Below are 14,884 nucleotides of genomic sequence, written 5' to 3'. Positions count from 1 at the left end.
GGTGCAGCCGAGATAGGTAAACTGGTTGACCGTTTTGAGTTTTGTGTGCCCGATGGAGATGTGGGGGGGCTGGTAGTCATGGTGGGGAGCTGGCTGATGGAGGACCTCAGTTTTCTTCAGGCTGACTTCCAGGCCAAACATTTTGGCAGTTTCCGCAAAGCAGGACGTCAAGCGCTGAAGAGCTGGCTCTGAATGGGCAACTAAAGCGGCATCATCTGCAAAGAGTAGTTCACGGAAAAGTTTCTCTTGTGTCTTGGTGTGAGCTTGCAGGCGCCTCAGATTGAAGAGACTGCCATCCGTGCGGTACCGGATGTAAACAGCGTCTTCATTGTTGGGGTCTTTCATGGCTTGGTTCAGCATCATGCTGAAGAAGATTGAAAAGAGGGTTGGTGCGAGAACACAGCCTTGCTTCACGCCATTGTTAATGGAGAAGGGTTCAGAGAGCTCATTGCTGTATCTGACCCGACCTTGTTGGTTTTCGTGCAGTTGGATAATCATGTTGAGGAACTTTGGGGGACATCCGATGCGCTCTAGTATTTGCCAAAGCCCTTTCCTGCTCACGGTGTCGAAGGCTTTGGTGAGGTCAACAAAGGTGATGTAGAGTCCTTTGTTTTGTTCTCTGCACTTTTCTTGGAGCTGTCTGAGGGCAAAGACCATATAAGACGGAGTCTTATAGATCTAATTCCTTATTAAATGTTGATTACAAAATTGTAGCTAAGATCTTAGTAAATAGATTGGCAAATTATTTACCAAGTTTAATTCATTTGGACCAAGCTGGATTTATTAAAAATCATTACTCTACAGATAATATTGCAAAATTTATTAGTCTGATGCATATTTCTCAGAAGAAATCCAATGGTTTTTCATTAGATGCCGAAAAGGCATTTGATAGTTTAGATCAATCTTTATTAACTGGATTAAATCTTTATTTAAAATTCCTTCTGCCAGAGTGGCAACAAATGGCCAAGTATCATCATCATTTTTATTAAAGAGATCTACTAGACAAGGATGCCCTTTGTATTAGCTATTGGACCTTTAGCACAATTAATAAGATAGGATGGTAATATTAAGGGTATTAGAGTCAATTCTGAAGAGTATAAAATTAATTTTTTTGCTGATGATGTTTTTATTTATTTAACAGAACCATGAAATTCCTTAAAGTAATTATATGAGAAATTGAAACAATATGGACAAATATCAGGTTATAAAATAAATTGGGATAAAAGTGAGATAATGCCATTAATTATTGGTGACTATACTTAATGTAAGAAAAGTTCTCAGTTTAAATGGTCAGATCAAATTAAATATTTAGGTATTAAAATTGATAATGATTTAAATAATTTAGATGTTAAATTATTTACCTTTATTTCATAAAATTAAAGATGACTTAAATAGATTGAAAGACTTATCTATAACATTAATAGGTAGGGTTAATTGTATTAAGATGAATATTTTTTCCTAGAATTCAATATATTTTTCAATCTATTCCTTGTAAAGACGCTCAAACATGTTTTAAAGTTTTGAATTCTATAATCAGGAATGTTTTGTGGGAAGGCAAAATGGTTAGGGTATCTTTCCAAAAATATGAATTGGGAGGTCTACAGCTCCCAAATTTTCAAAATTATTATAAAGCAGCACAATTGTGGTTTATTGATAGAATGTTTTTTTTTTCGATAATCCATTAATGTGGGCCAATATCAAGTTATCTAGTATTGATGAGAAGAGTATGACACAATTTATTTATAAATTACAAGTTGTTAATCATTAATAATGATCTACCTGTTTTGAGATATTTAATTGAATTATGAAATAGGATAAATGATGAGATAGGTACACAGGGGGAAATTGCAGCCAAAACACCTTTGTATCAGAATAAACTTTAATAATCAGTTTTTGAAAATGTGGAATCAGAAGGGAGTTAAGACTGTTGGAGATTGTTATGAAAATTATTATTTTATTTCTTTTCAAAGAATGAAAGAAAAATATGAAATTCCAAATAATACATTTTTTCATTATTATCAAGTTAAGGCTTTATTGTTGGATAATTTTGGACCTTTTCTAAAATTATCAAAACAATCAAAATCTGAAATTTTGCTTACAGAAGGTGGTACAAAAAAGTTTATTTCTGAAATGTATAAATTATTACAAAGCAAGTGGCTAAATTAGACATTCATAAATCAAGACTAAAATGGGAAAAAGATTTGGGAATAACAATTGATCAAGATAATAGGAGATCTATCTGTAAGGATAGTATGACTAAGATTACTAATATTCGGTATAAATTAGTTCATTATAATTTTATACATCAATTGTATTTAACTCCTCAAAAATTAAAGAAATATAATTTAATTTCTTCAGATTTATGTTTTAGATGTTCTAAAGAAGTAGGTCCTCTTTTACATTCAACTTGGCTATGCGATAAGGTTACATTTTTTTGATATGACTTGAGGAATTTTTAGAGAAAGTTTGAAAGATTCAATTATCAATGGATCCAAGATTATTTTTATTAGATAATGTTACAATGTTGAGTTTGACTTTGAGGTTGACTAAGTATCAAATTGTGTTTTTAAGGTTGGCAATGGCAGTGACAAGAAAATGTATAGCTATAATTTAGAAAAATGAGATTGATTTGGGGTTACAGAGATGGCATTTGGAATTGAGATTATGTATTCCTTTGGAAAAAATAACGTATAATTTACATGATAATTATCTTTTTTTTTAAAGTGTGGAGCCCTTTGGATTATATAGGTTTAAAATGTTGAATTCCCTGGAGCTCATTGTGGTGGTTTTTGTCTGATCCATGGCAGTCTATTGTGGTTTTGATGGTTTAAATCTCCTGCTTCTTCCTTCTTTCTTTTTGTTTTTTTTTTGGGGTGGGAGGAGGGTGGGGTTTTCATTTATATTGTATGTTCAAATTTTTAATTAAAGTATTCAAAAAAAGCCTATTAATCATGATTCTCTGCTAATTGTGGTCGATTGGTAGTACAACATTATAGAGATTATGAAAAAGGGAAGGATGAGATCATATAGAGGTTAGAAAACAAGCTTGAGGATGTAATTGAGTTTCTGTTTAACCAGTAGCTAGTGTAGACCCTAACAAGATGTTGGTGAATGGGATTTGGTGCAAGTTCAGATATCATAACATTAGAGTTTAGAGGGCAGTAGAGGTCTAAACAGGACAGTATTCTAGATGAGGATTTGAGCATCTGATAACCTGAGGGAAGAGTAAAGTTGGGCCATGTTATGGAGACAGAAAAAGGTTGTTTCAGTCATGTCATGAATGATCAGCCAGTTTACAAACAGTAAGTTCCATGAATCTTAATGTAATTACAAATAAATAATCTGCTTCACTGATGTTGGTTGCTACTGCTCACCTTCATGCACCACAAGATAGATAATTTCTATTTGAAAGCATTAATAGGGTTTTAACGAAAGTCAAATATAGGACAGAAACACAGCACTACGCAACCTGGATTACATGCTCTTGAAAGGGGTTCTAACGAGGAAGCAAACCAAGTTAATCCTCCCTAAATGAAGTGATTTGACCTTTTCACCACTGTCAATGAACCTATGTGGCTCAATTCCATGCAACTTGTTCATAATTATTTTGTCTCTACTGGTCTTTCAGGTAAGAAGATAGCTGTTGTTTTATCGATAACAAAAACATAAAAACATAAGAAATAGGAGCGGAAGTTGGCCATCTGCCCCATTGAGCCTGTTCCACCATTTAATAAGATCATGACTGATCTGGTCATGGACTCGGCTCCATCGACCTGCCTTTTCCCCCATAACTCTTAATTCCTTGACCATGCAAAAACCGAACTTGCGAATATTTAATGCAGCACCCTCTGCTGTTTCCTTGAGGAAAGAATTCCACAGATTCACTACTCCAAACACCAGCATCTAATTTTTTCCCCCAAATCTTGAGGCTATGTTCGCTAGTTCTAGTCTCATCTACCTGTGAAAACAACTTTCCTGGCCTCTACCTTTTCCTATTCCTTTTATAATTTTATATGTTTCAATAAGATCCCCTCTCATTTTTCTGAATTTCTATGGGTATAAGTACCAGGCAACTACAGTGCCCTCCATAATGTTTGGGGCAAAGATTTTTTTTCCTTTATTTGCCCCTGTGCTCCACAGTTTTAAATTTGTAATTAAACAATTCATGTGATTAAAGTTCACATTTCAGATTTTATTCAAGATTATTTGTATACATTTTGATTTCACCATGTAGCAATTACTTTTTATACATAGTCCCCACATTTCAGGGCACCATAACGTTTGGGATGTAGCAATGGTATGTATATTAAAATAGTCATGTTTAGTACTTTGTTGCATATCCCTTGCATGCAATGACTGCTTGAAGTCTGTGATCCATAGACAGCACCAGGTGCTGATTATCTTCTCTGGTGATGCCCTGCCAGGCATCTACTGCAGCCACCTTCACCTCCTACTTATTTTGGGGGATTCTCCCCATAAATTTTCTTTTCAGTATATAGAAGGCGTACTTAAATTGTATTTAGATTGGGTGACTAAGTTGGCAATTCAAGAATTTTCCAGTTTTTAGCTTTGAAAAACTCCTTTGTTGCTTTAGCAATATCATTGGGATCACTATCTTGGGAAGAAGTGCCGTCCAATGAGTTTGGAGGCATTTTCTTGAACTTGAACAGATAAAATGTTTCAATACACCTCAGAATTTATTTGGCTACTGCCATCAGCAGATACATCATCAATAAAGATAAGTGTGCCAGTACCTGTGGCAGCCAATCATGTCCAGGCCATAATACCCCCACCACTATGTTTCACAGATGAGGTGGTTTGCTTTGGATCTTGGTCAGTGCTTCTACACTTTGCTCTTGCCATCACTCTGACACAGGTTAATCTTGGTCTAATCTATCCATAAGACCTTTTTCCAGAATTCTGCAGGTTCTTTCAAATACTTATTGGCAAACTGTAATGTGGCCATCCTGTTTCTGTGGCTAACTAGTGGTTAGCATCTTTCAGTGTAGCCTCTGTATTTCTGTTCCTGAAGTCTTCTGTGAACAGAAGTCATTGACACATCCACACCTGCCTCCTGAGGAGCGTTTCTGATCTATCAGGGATTTTTCTTCATAATGATGAGAATTCTTCTGTCATCAGGAGAGGAGGTTTTCCTTGGTCTACCAGTCTCTTTGTGATTACTGAGCTCACCAGTACGCTCTTTCTTCTTAATGATATTTCCAAACAGTTGATTTTGGTGATCCTAATGTTTAGGCACTGTTTCTTACTGTTTTATTCTGATTTTCAGCCTCATAATGGCTTTTATGACTTTCATTGGCATAATTCTGGTCCTCAGGTTGAAAAATGGCAATTGCAGGCTCCTAAGGTGATCAAAAGCTTCGAAGCAAACCGAGCTCTCGTATACCTGCACAAATGAAGCAATTAAATATACCTGAGCAATCACAAACACCTGTGAAGCTAAATGTCCCAAGCATTATGGTGCCCCAAAATGGGGGTACAATGCATAAAAAGTGCTGTAATTTCTATATAGGCACTAAAATGTATACAAATAACCTTGAATAAAATCTAGAATGTGCATTTCAATCACTTGTGAATTGTTTGAGGTCGGGTCAGATACAGCCATGAGCTCTCTGAACCCTTCCCCATTAACAATGGCGTGAAGCAAGGCTGTGTTCTCGCACCAACCCTCTTTTCAATCTTCTTCAGCATGATGCTGAAACAAGCCAAGAAAGACCCCAACAATGAAGACGCTGTTTACATCCGGTACCGCACGGATGGCAGTCTCTTCAATCTGAGGCGCCTGCAAGCTCACAGCAAGACACAAGAGCAACTTGTCTGTGAACTACTCTTTGCAGACGATGCCGCTTTAGTTGCCCATTCAGAGCCAGCTCTTCAGCGCTTGACGTCCTGTTTTGCGGAAACTGCCAAAATGTTTGGCCTGGAAGTCAGCCTGAAGAAAACTGAGGTCCTCCATCAGCCAGCTCCCCACCATGACTACCAGCCCCACCCCCCCCACATCTCCATCGGGCACACAAAACTCAAAACGGTCAACCAGTTTACCTATCTCGACTGCACCATTTCATCGGATGCAAGGATCGACAACGAGATAGACAACAGACCCGCCAAGGCAAATAGCGCCTTTGGAAGACTACATAAAAGAGTCTGGAAAAACAACCAACTGAAAAACCTCACAAAGATTAGCATATACAGAGCCGTTGTCATACCCACACTCCTGTTCGGCTCCGAATCATAGGTCCTTTACCGGCATCACCTATGGCTCCTAGAACGCTTCCACCAGCGTTGTCTCCGCTCCATCCTCAACATTCATTGGAAGCGACTTCATCTCCAACATCGAAGTACTCAAGATGGGAGAGGCCAACAGCATCAAATCCACGCTGCTGAAGATCAAACTGCACTGGGTAGGTCACGTCTCCATAATGGAGGACCATCGCCTTCCCAAGATCGTGATTTCTAAGATTGAACTTTGAATTGACTTTTTCAGAATTGTGCCTAATGGTTTGAGTAATCCACACACACATACATATTTGCTCATAGTTGGGGTTAGGATTAGATTTAAGTAAGATGTAATATTATTAATAATTATTAATAAAAATATTGTTTTAAAAATACCATTATCTTGGTGAATTTCTATTGCTGCTGGTCTATGATATAACAATGCACAAGCACCTCTGTCCCTCTGCACAACAGCATGATGCACTCTTTCACCATTTAAGTAATAATCAAATCTATATTTTCTTCGACACTGAATGACCTCAGATTTGTACCTGCCAACATTGTACTTGATCCTGCCAGACTCTTGCCCACTCACTTAACTTATCTCGCTGAAAACCCTTTGCATCCTCTGCACAATTTGCTTTTCCACTCAATTTTTAAAAAAAACACAATGCTGGATAAGCTCACAAGGTCAATGAGATTTTTTTACTTCAGCCATGCTGCCTACAGAATTTTGTGATTTACTTTCACTCAATTTAATGTCATCAGCAAACTTAGATGTGCTAAATTTTGTCCACTTTGCTTGTGATATCTTCAAATAACTTGTAAATATTCCAAACATGACCTGCCCTTCCTGAATCCGTGCTGTGTCTGCTTGATGGAACAATTTCTATCTAGATGTCTTGCCATTTCTTCCTTAACGATAGGTTCAAAATTTTTCTGATTGCAGGCGTAAAGCCTAAAATTTTTGAGGCTTTATTGATCCTAGTTTAGAAAAATTTTTGAAGAACTTTTTTCAAACTTTATCTGTGATTTTTAAGGACAAATTAGAATCCTGCCCCTTAATTGCTTTATTTGGTTTTTCTCAAGAAGAGGATCGATTATTGACTTCTTCTCAGAAGCAAGTCTGAGCTATTATGAGCTCCCATTTTAGTAAAATGGGATTATCACTGTAAGGGATAGTTAGATGGGAGGGACTGAATGGTCACAGTTAGCATTTAACATTTCACACAAACACCAAGCATAACACAAGTCACAGCCCAGTAATAATTTGATACATTGGAAGAAATGAGGGAAGGCTTATCAGTCTGTTCCAGAATTTGATACATTTGCAAAGACATTGTGATTTTGCAAAGGGAAAATCATTCTGACTGCCGGAGAGAACACAGTTCTTTGAAGCAGCTTTAAATTCAGGGCAAACCATACTCTGTGAATTACTGGGCCGTTTCAGTGGATTGACCTGTGCCAGGAGGGTTTTTGGGAAGCAAAATGCTTCATTTTGATTGTAACTAACAGTGGAAGTCACTTGGAGAGACTGCTTTATTTTAAGTCTGACTATCAGTGAAGTTACTTGGAGAGACCGGTGCCGGGGTCTTGGAAGCTTTGTGGAGGCCACCCAGTTCGAGTCTTGCCTACCAAAAAAGACTAGGAGTGTAATGATCACAGCTCATGTGGATGGACATTTCTTCAAAAAGACCACACAAGAAGAATTCATGTCTACAGCAGCCACAATTCCAGTCTTTCCATCAGTTCAACATTAATTCTGGGCCTCAAATTTGAAAGGCCTACATTTCAACACTGAATTTAAAAGACTGAACTTTGAACAAACTTTCTAGATTTCAGCCTGGACAGTAATAGTTTGGGTATATCACATACACACACAAGATACTGGCATGTAGCTGGAGATAGATTTAGTTTAAAAGTTTAAAAGTTAAGACTATAGTTTAAAAGTTAGAAATAAAATTAATGTTTTAAAATTAAACACTGTCTGGTTCATTGCTTATTGCTGCTCGTTACACGTGGTTCGTAACGTAGCTTTTAGCTCTGACAGCTAGACGGGCAATTTTGATGAAATGTAAAAAAAATACTCCACCAACTCAAATTCAATGGCTACATGATATCATGTCCTTCCTAAGTTTAGAAAAAAAATCAGATATAATATTAAAAATGTAAAGTTTAATTTTCATAGGACGTGGGGCCCATTCATGGATTACTATCACAATTTAAAGAATTAAGGTGTTTGGATACTCCCGAGATGTGCTGGCTGGTTTCTGGATGTCGACATTTGATTCATATGTATATTATTTATATGTTAACCTTGTTTAGAGGGAGGGGTTTGATTATATGATTTTGGTTTCTCCTTTTTTTTTTCTTCAAGACATATTAAATAAATGTGAGTTTAATTGAAAATTATAAAGATCGATTATATTACGGAAGATCGAGTTAATATTGGAGAAGTATAAATTCCCTTTCTTTTTATAAGGGAATTTTATTTATTACTTTCCTTATATTAAAAAAAAGTATATTGTTGTCTCAGGGTTTTTTTTTTAACTTTCCTTACTGGGTGTTTTTTGATATATATTATGAAGATTGTATCAACTGCTAATTCAATCTAATCCTAGATTTAATGTTTTTGGATAAGATTAAATTAAGAAACAAATTATGGCTATGTCTTCGATTTAAAATTTAACTATGCTTTGTAAATGATATGGTTTAGGCCATTTACTAGCTTAATATGTGTATAGGTTTTTTTTTAATGAAACAATAAAAATATTTTTAAAATATAAAGTTAACTATAGGCGCATGCTTTTTGCCCAAATCCCTTTTCAAATAGTGATGTGACAGTTGCTGTCTTCCAATCTAGTGGCCCGGCCCAGAGTCCAGAGAATGTTTGTAAATAATCACAAATGCCTGTATTAAAACTTCCGCCATTTCTTTCCTGAGATGCATTCCAACAGGACCAAGGACTTATCTATTTCTAGATCTACTAGCTTGCTCAGCAGTACCTTCTTTCTGAAATGATTGTATTGAGGACTCAACTCCCATTGCATCTTTAACATTACTCTTTAACACGTTATACTTGTCTTCCATCATGAAGACCAACACAAATTAGTTATTCATGGCCTTGGTTATTTCTACGCTACCCAGAATTAATTTCTCTATCTCACTTCAAGGGACTTACTTTCACTTTAGCCACCATTTTCCACTTTATCTAATTAAAAAAGAACTTTATCTGTTTTTATATTTCGTGCTTGTTTACTTTAATAATACCTTTCCTCTCTTTATTGCTTGCAGAGTAGTACTTTGTTGCTTTTTTACATATAAAAGCAACAATTCTGATAATGTGGTGAAGCAGTGATAGTGGCAGATGACACACTGAATCCAAAAGACCATTTTCTTTCAGAATTCATACGGGAGTAATAATTATGCAACTGGTTGAGAACGTGGTTAGTATAATAAGTATGCTAGCATCTTGAAGCTAGTAAAGGTTGTAGATTGCAAAAAATTGGCCTTCATTCTATTGTTGAGAATTTTTTTTAATTTTAGAGGCTTTTCTGCCCCATGAGCTGGTGCTGCCCAGTACAAACTCCATGTATTTTTTAACAGTGGGAGGAAACCGGAGCACCCAGAGAAAACCTGCGCAGATCACGAGGAGAACGTACAAGCTACTTAAATACAGCACCAGATTCACTAACTGCTACTCTATCTGTGCCGCCCCCTTTTTTTTAATCAAGGTTATTTACAGTTATACACATCATAGGCAAATCACACCCAGAAAAAAAAACACACTGCTATTTGCTGCACTGAGAATATTTTACAGGTGAGGGTGAGGTGCAGGCAATGGGAATCATTGCAACATCTATTGACTAACATAACATATCCCTGTGCACATGTTAAGCATCTAACACAAGCTTTCACCTGAAAAGGATCTTGAATCAATCTCATGGGTCCAAAACGTACTTCTGTAGATGTAACCTGTAAGAGGGAAAAGTAATGCTGTTAACAGAAAGTTCATGGGTGAAACCATGCAATCATGTCAGTGCGAAAAGTTAAATATTTGGCAGTTTAATGAGTACTTTGTGGATTGTTTTACCATCAATCAGATCATTAACAATTATGACACAGGTATTGAAAGAATGGTCTACATGCAAATATATTTACTAATGGAATATGCTGACGTTCCAAAGCTTACATATTCTTCCATCAGTAATGATTTATATTTTATTTGTTCCTCTTGCAGTATTTTTGTTTGTAAGAACACAAATAAGGGATAGCCCACAAGTGCTTTTGCTTTGCATTTATCTAAATGTGTTGAAGATTGCAGTAGTTAGACAAATAATTGAATGCTGTATTCCTCGCACTTGGAAATTTCCAAGGAACAGTTACTGTACATTGTTTAATCCAAGCTTGGGATTACAATTTAGTATTTATTTATTAACTAAAATAGGAATACTGTAGTAGGAAGCCCTAGATTTTTATAATACGCTTTCCACACCACAAGGTCAATTGTCAATTCTTGACAATATGTTGAGGTGTAATGAATGCCAGATCATCAATGTCCATCATTAATATTTTATGAAATAAATGATTTTTCCTATAGACAATACCAGACAGGCTCCTCTGCAGTTGCTGCAATGAGAAACCTATTTTTTTGACAATGGTCATAATTATAACATCTGTAAGGTCCCTAGGTCTGCTTTTCCTTATTCTGGATGAGGTAAATGTCATCATGGAATTCACATTAGAAGTATATCTCTACCATGCTTTTATACTTCTGCAGGAATATTATTTGGTTGAGAGACCTTATTATTTTTCAAATGTGAATGCCATCTTCAATCTCTTGCACAGCTGAAGTAATGCCAAGAATGTAGCACACTGTATGTCAAAATCAAGGAAACTTGAATCAAAGTCTTAGTTGAGGAAATTTTTGAAATGCTCCACTGGAAATACCAATTCCCTCACTGACTAATGAGCTCTCAGCTGCCTGCTAGGTGGTAACTGATCTTAAGATTGTTTTGCTTATATTATTTATTAGTTTCTGAATCTCCTTGTTGTATTGATCAAGCTAGTCTTACTGGTTTCTGGTAGAGAAACCAAGAGTCTCTTCACGGGGGCTAGTCATGATGAATCTCAAATCAGACCAGGCATTGTGAATTCTCTGCAGCTGCAGTTATTTGGAAGTCATAGGGCATTGACATAAGATGTTGACTGGAAAAAAAATCTTTCTTTATGAGGTCTTTGAATCTTTCTTTATTGAGTTAGCAGCGTTTGTGCTGACCTTGGTTTTTCAAGGCCAGATAGACAAAGAAGAAAAGAGCAGGTCTTGTAGTGGGTGATGTGAACATTTTTGTGGTCCCTGATGTTGACAATGGCATACTCTAGATGGAGGGAGTTGCCAAAATAGGCACAGCAGACATTTCACGACAAGTTTATTTTCTTGCAAATTAAACTGTTCTTTTTTGAACAGACACAGTAACTGACTGCAGAACAATGCTGAAATGCAAATAATAAGAGCATCTTCATTGAAATCACCCAGCACATGCTGAAGGAATGTCTTCATGAATGCCAATAAGTCTTTCACATGTAAGTGAGTGAAAAACCAGCATTTGTTTGAAAATGATACTGATATTTGCCTCTTTCTTTGACACAGGCACAATTCCAAAGTATCTGGTTTCTTAAATTGCATCGAGAGGATATAATGCAAATTGTGCACCAGTTTGTTTTCAGATGCCTTAAACTCCCAGTCTCTGGGGGAAATAATCTCCCTTGAGACCTAAGATGCAGGATTATGGCTGTTTGTGAACCCTATTTTGTGAAGTCCTTATTCGATTCCCCATCATTAAATTTAGGTTTTCTTCACCTCAGTATTTCCTTCTTCTCTTTATGCAGTATTGCCATCCTGCAGCTTTTGTATTGATTGAATGCATCTATGTCAAAGAATAGGATACTCTGGACATGAGTGCAAGGCAGATTATAAATTAGCAGTCAAGCCACTCCAGAAATTATACAGCCGAAACTTCAGTTCCAACAGCTGGTTTCATATTCATTGTTTTTCACCCTTGGAATAGCATAATCACTGTTCTGTTAAAAAAAAAGTATCGTATAAGTAGCCAGGGTCACATAGACCATATTTATAATTTATCATAATATCTTTTTATGTCAAGAATGAAGCAACTCTGTTGCCAAGAAATTGGACTTAACCTATTCTTGACATATCAGTTGGACTGTAATCTGACTAACATAAGAAAGACATCATAGTTTTGTGGGGTGAGGGGGGTGGTGGTGGGCAATAGCTCAGCCGCCTGTCCAAACACATTGGCCAATACTGGAAATAGTAACATTTTGAATGGGTTATTGGCAAGTGCCCAAGGGGTAGTCAAGACGGAAAATGGAATGTTGGCCTTCATTGCTAGAATAGTATTTAAGAAAAGGGAGGTTCTCCTGCAATTGTGCATGGTACTGGTGAGGCTGCATGGGAATACTGTGTACACTTCTGGTCTTCTTACTTGAAAGAGGACGTACTGGCTTTGGAGGCATTGCAGAAGAGGTTCACCGGATTGATTCTGAAGTTCTGGGGTGGTTAAATTATGAGAAAAGATTAAGTTACCTGGGTCTATCCACTTTGGAATTTAGAAGAATGAAAAAACGTAAATTATGAAAGGGATAGACAGAAGCAGGAAGATTGCTTCCACTGGTAGTGAGACCAGAACAAAAGTAATACATGAGAGTTTGCAGACTCCGTAATTGAAGTAAAAACACAACGGCAGAGAAACTCAGCAGGTCAAACCATGTAATTTATACAGTATACCAAAGATAAAGTTATAAGGTGCTGGGGGAAATTGGTGGGGAGGAATGAGTGCAAGAGGGAGTCAAGGAGGGAGAGGACCCTTCGGAAGACAGAGAGGGGAGGAGAGGGGAAGATGTGTCTGGTAGTGGGATCATGTTGTAGTTGGCAGAAATTATGCAGGATTATTTATTGGATGCAAAAGTTGGTGGGGTGGTAGGTAAGGACAAGGGGAATCCTGTCTTTATTGCATCTGGGGGCAGAGGGGGCCACGGCAGATAAGTGGGAAATGGAGAGATGTGGGTAAGGGCTGAGTTGAAGGTGGTGGAGGGGGGGCCACATTTGTGGAAGAAGGCAGACATTTCAGATGATCCACAGCAGATCTGGAAGTGAGCTATGAGAGACGAGAATGGAAGGATATAGTTTCAAGAGATTTTAATTTAAAAAAAAATTAGACCTATAGCATGGTAACAGGTTCTTTTGGCCCTTGAGCCCATGCCACTCAATTACACCCAATTAATCCACAACCCCAAGTACATTTTGATGGTGGGAGGAAACTCATGCAGAAATGGGGAGAACTACAAATTCCTTAGAAAGAGTGTAGGAATCGAACCCTGGTCCCAATTGTTGATGCTGTTACAGCATTGCGTTGACTGCTACACTAACCATGCCGCTATTATGCTAACCATACCCCCCCCCATTTGGAGGAGTAGATTTCTTATGAAAATGAGTAGGGACTGCTTTGCCCAGAGAATAGTGGATCTGTCGAACTCTCTGATCTAGGAAGTAGTACAGGCTGGTTCATTAGATATATTTAAGACACAGTTTGATTTTTGCATATTTAAGGAGTTAAGGGTTATGGGGATTAGGCAGCTAGGTGGAGCTGTGTCCACTGTCCAATCAGCCATGATGTTATCAAAAGGTGGAGCAGGCTTGACGGGTCAGATGGCCCTATTCCTGCTCCTATTTCTTACATTCTCATGTGGTCTTCAATTTGTTTATTTGGTCAGTTTCCATTGTATGGGTAAGGTTTAAAACTATCCTTAGATCTTTCATTTGGAGCCCCTAAAAGATTAAAACAGCCTCCAGGTTAAATCTTTCGATGGTCTCATGTCCATTAAAGTTGACTAACTCCACTTTGTATTGAAAAGAAAACCTGGAAACTGTTAGAAAACACTAAACAGGATAGAGGGCCTCCACAGTGTGAGTTAAAATTTAAATCCAATTATGTTATATCCGATCTGATCCTTCCTGCATTTTAGTACTGTAGAATGCATTTCAGGACTAATGAGGTTAAATAAGGAACCTTCAATCTGGATGGGGGTCTGATTGACAGTTTGATTATCATCTGCGCTCATATCTCTGTACAAAACATGAACTATCTAAAATTCCACCAGAAATAGAACAGATGACCTCACATCCAAGCTGAGAGCTGACATTAAAAAGGTATCCCTGAAGAACGTTTTCTTTTTTTCAATCTTTTTATCAGATACAAAGGTCATCAGCCTTCTGGTTTGCAGTGCAAAGCACATTTCTCGTTGGAAGTGTTATTCCATGCATCATTGATTTAAGCAACTTCACTCAGTAAAGAGGATCAGGCATGGGTCAACGCCTTGCGAAGGCAAGCTAAAAAAATCTGGTGTTCAGGAAACCCGGTGGAAACAGGTTTTGTCCCAAGCATCCTCTCTAAAATGGCCATTTCACCATCACATTCATTTGAGAACAAGTTACCTTTCTATTTCGCTGAGATTTATTGACTGCCTGCAGCAATGGAAGGATTGAACAATTTCCTCTGTGATGCACTAAAGTGCATACATCCAGGGACTGCAATTAGGCAGCGAATGGGTTCAAAAGCAGTTATATCAA

At 37.3% G+C, this 14,884-nt stretch overlaps 1 protein-coding gene across 1 annotated transcript in view; it reads right to left on the bottom strand.

Moving 5' to 3' along the window:
• pde8b (phosphodiesterase 8B) overlaps positions 1 to 14,884 on the bottom strand; it is a 300,182-nt gene that overhangs the window by 185,557 nt on the left and 99,741 nt on the right. Inside the window, exon 2 of the mRNA XM_069938086.1 lies at positions 10,153 to 10,209. Within this exon, the coding sequence (XP_069794187.1) occupies positions 10,153 to 10,209 (57 nt within the window). The remainder of the gene's footprint in view (positions 1 to 10,152; positions 10,210 to 14,884) is intronic.

The sequence above is a fragment of the Narcine bancroftii genome, chromosome 1 (genome assembly GCF_036971445.1).
Source record: "Narcine bancroftii isolate sNarBan1 chromosome 1, sNarBan1.hap1, whole genome shotgun sequence".
NCBI classification, from domain to species: Eukaryota; Metazoa; Chordata; class Chondrichthyes; order Torpediniformes; family Narcinidae; genus Narcine; species Narcine bancroftii.
This window is presented reverse-complemented; position numbering and strand designations above follow the sequence as displayed.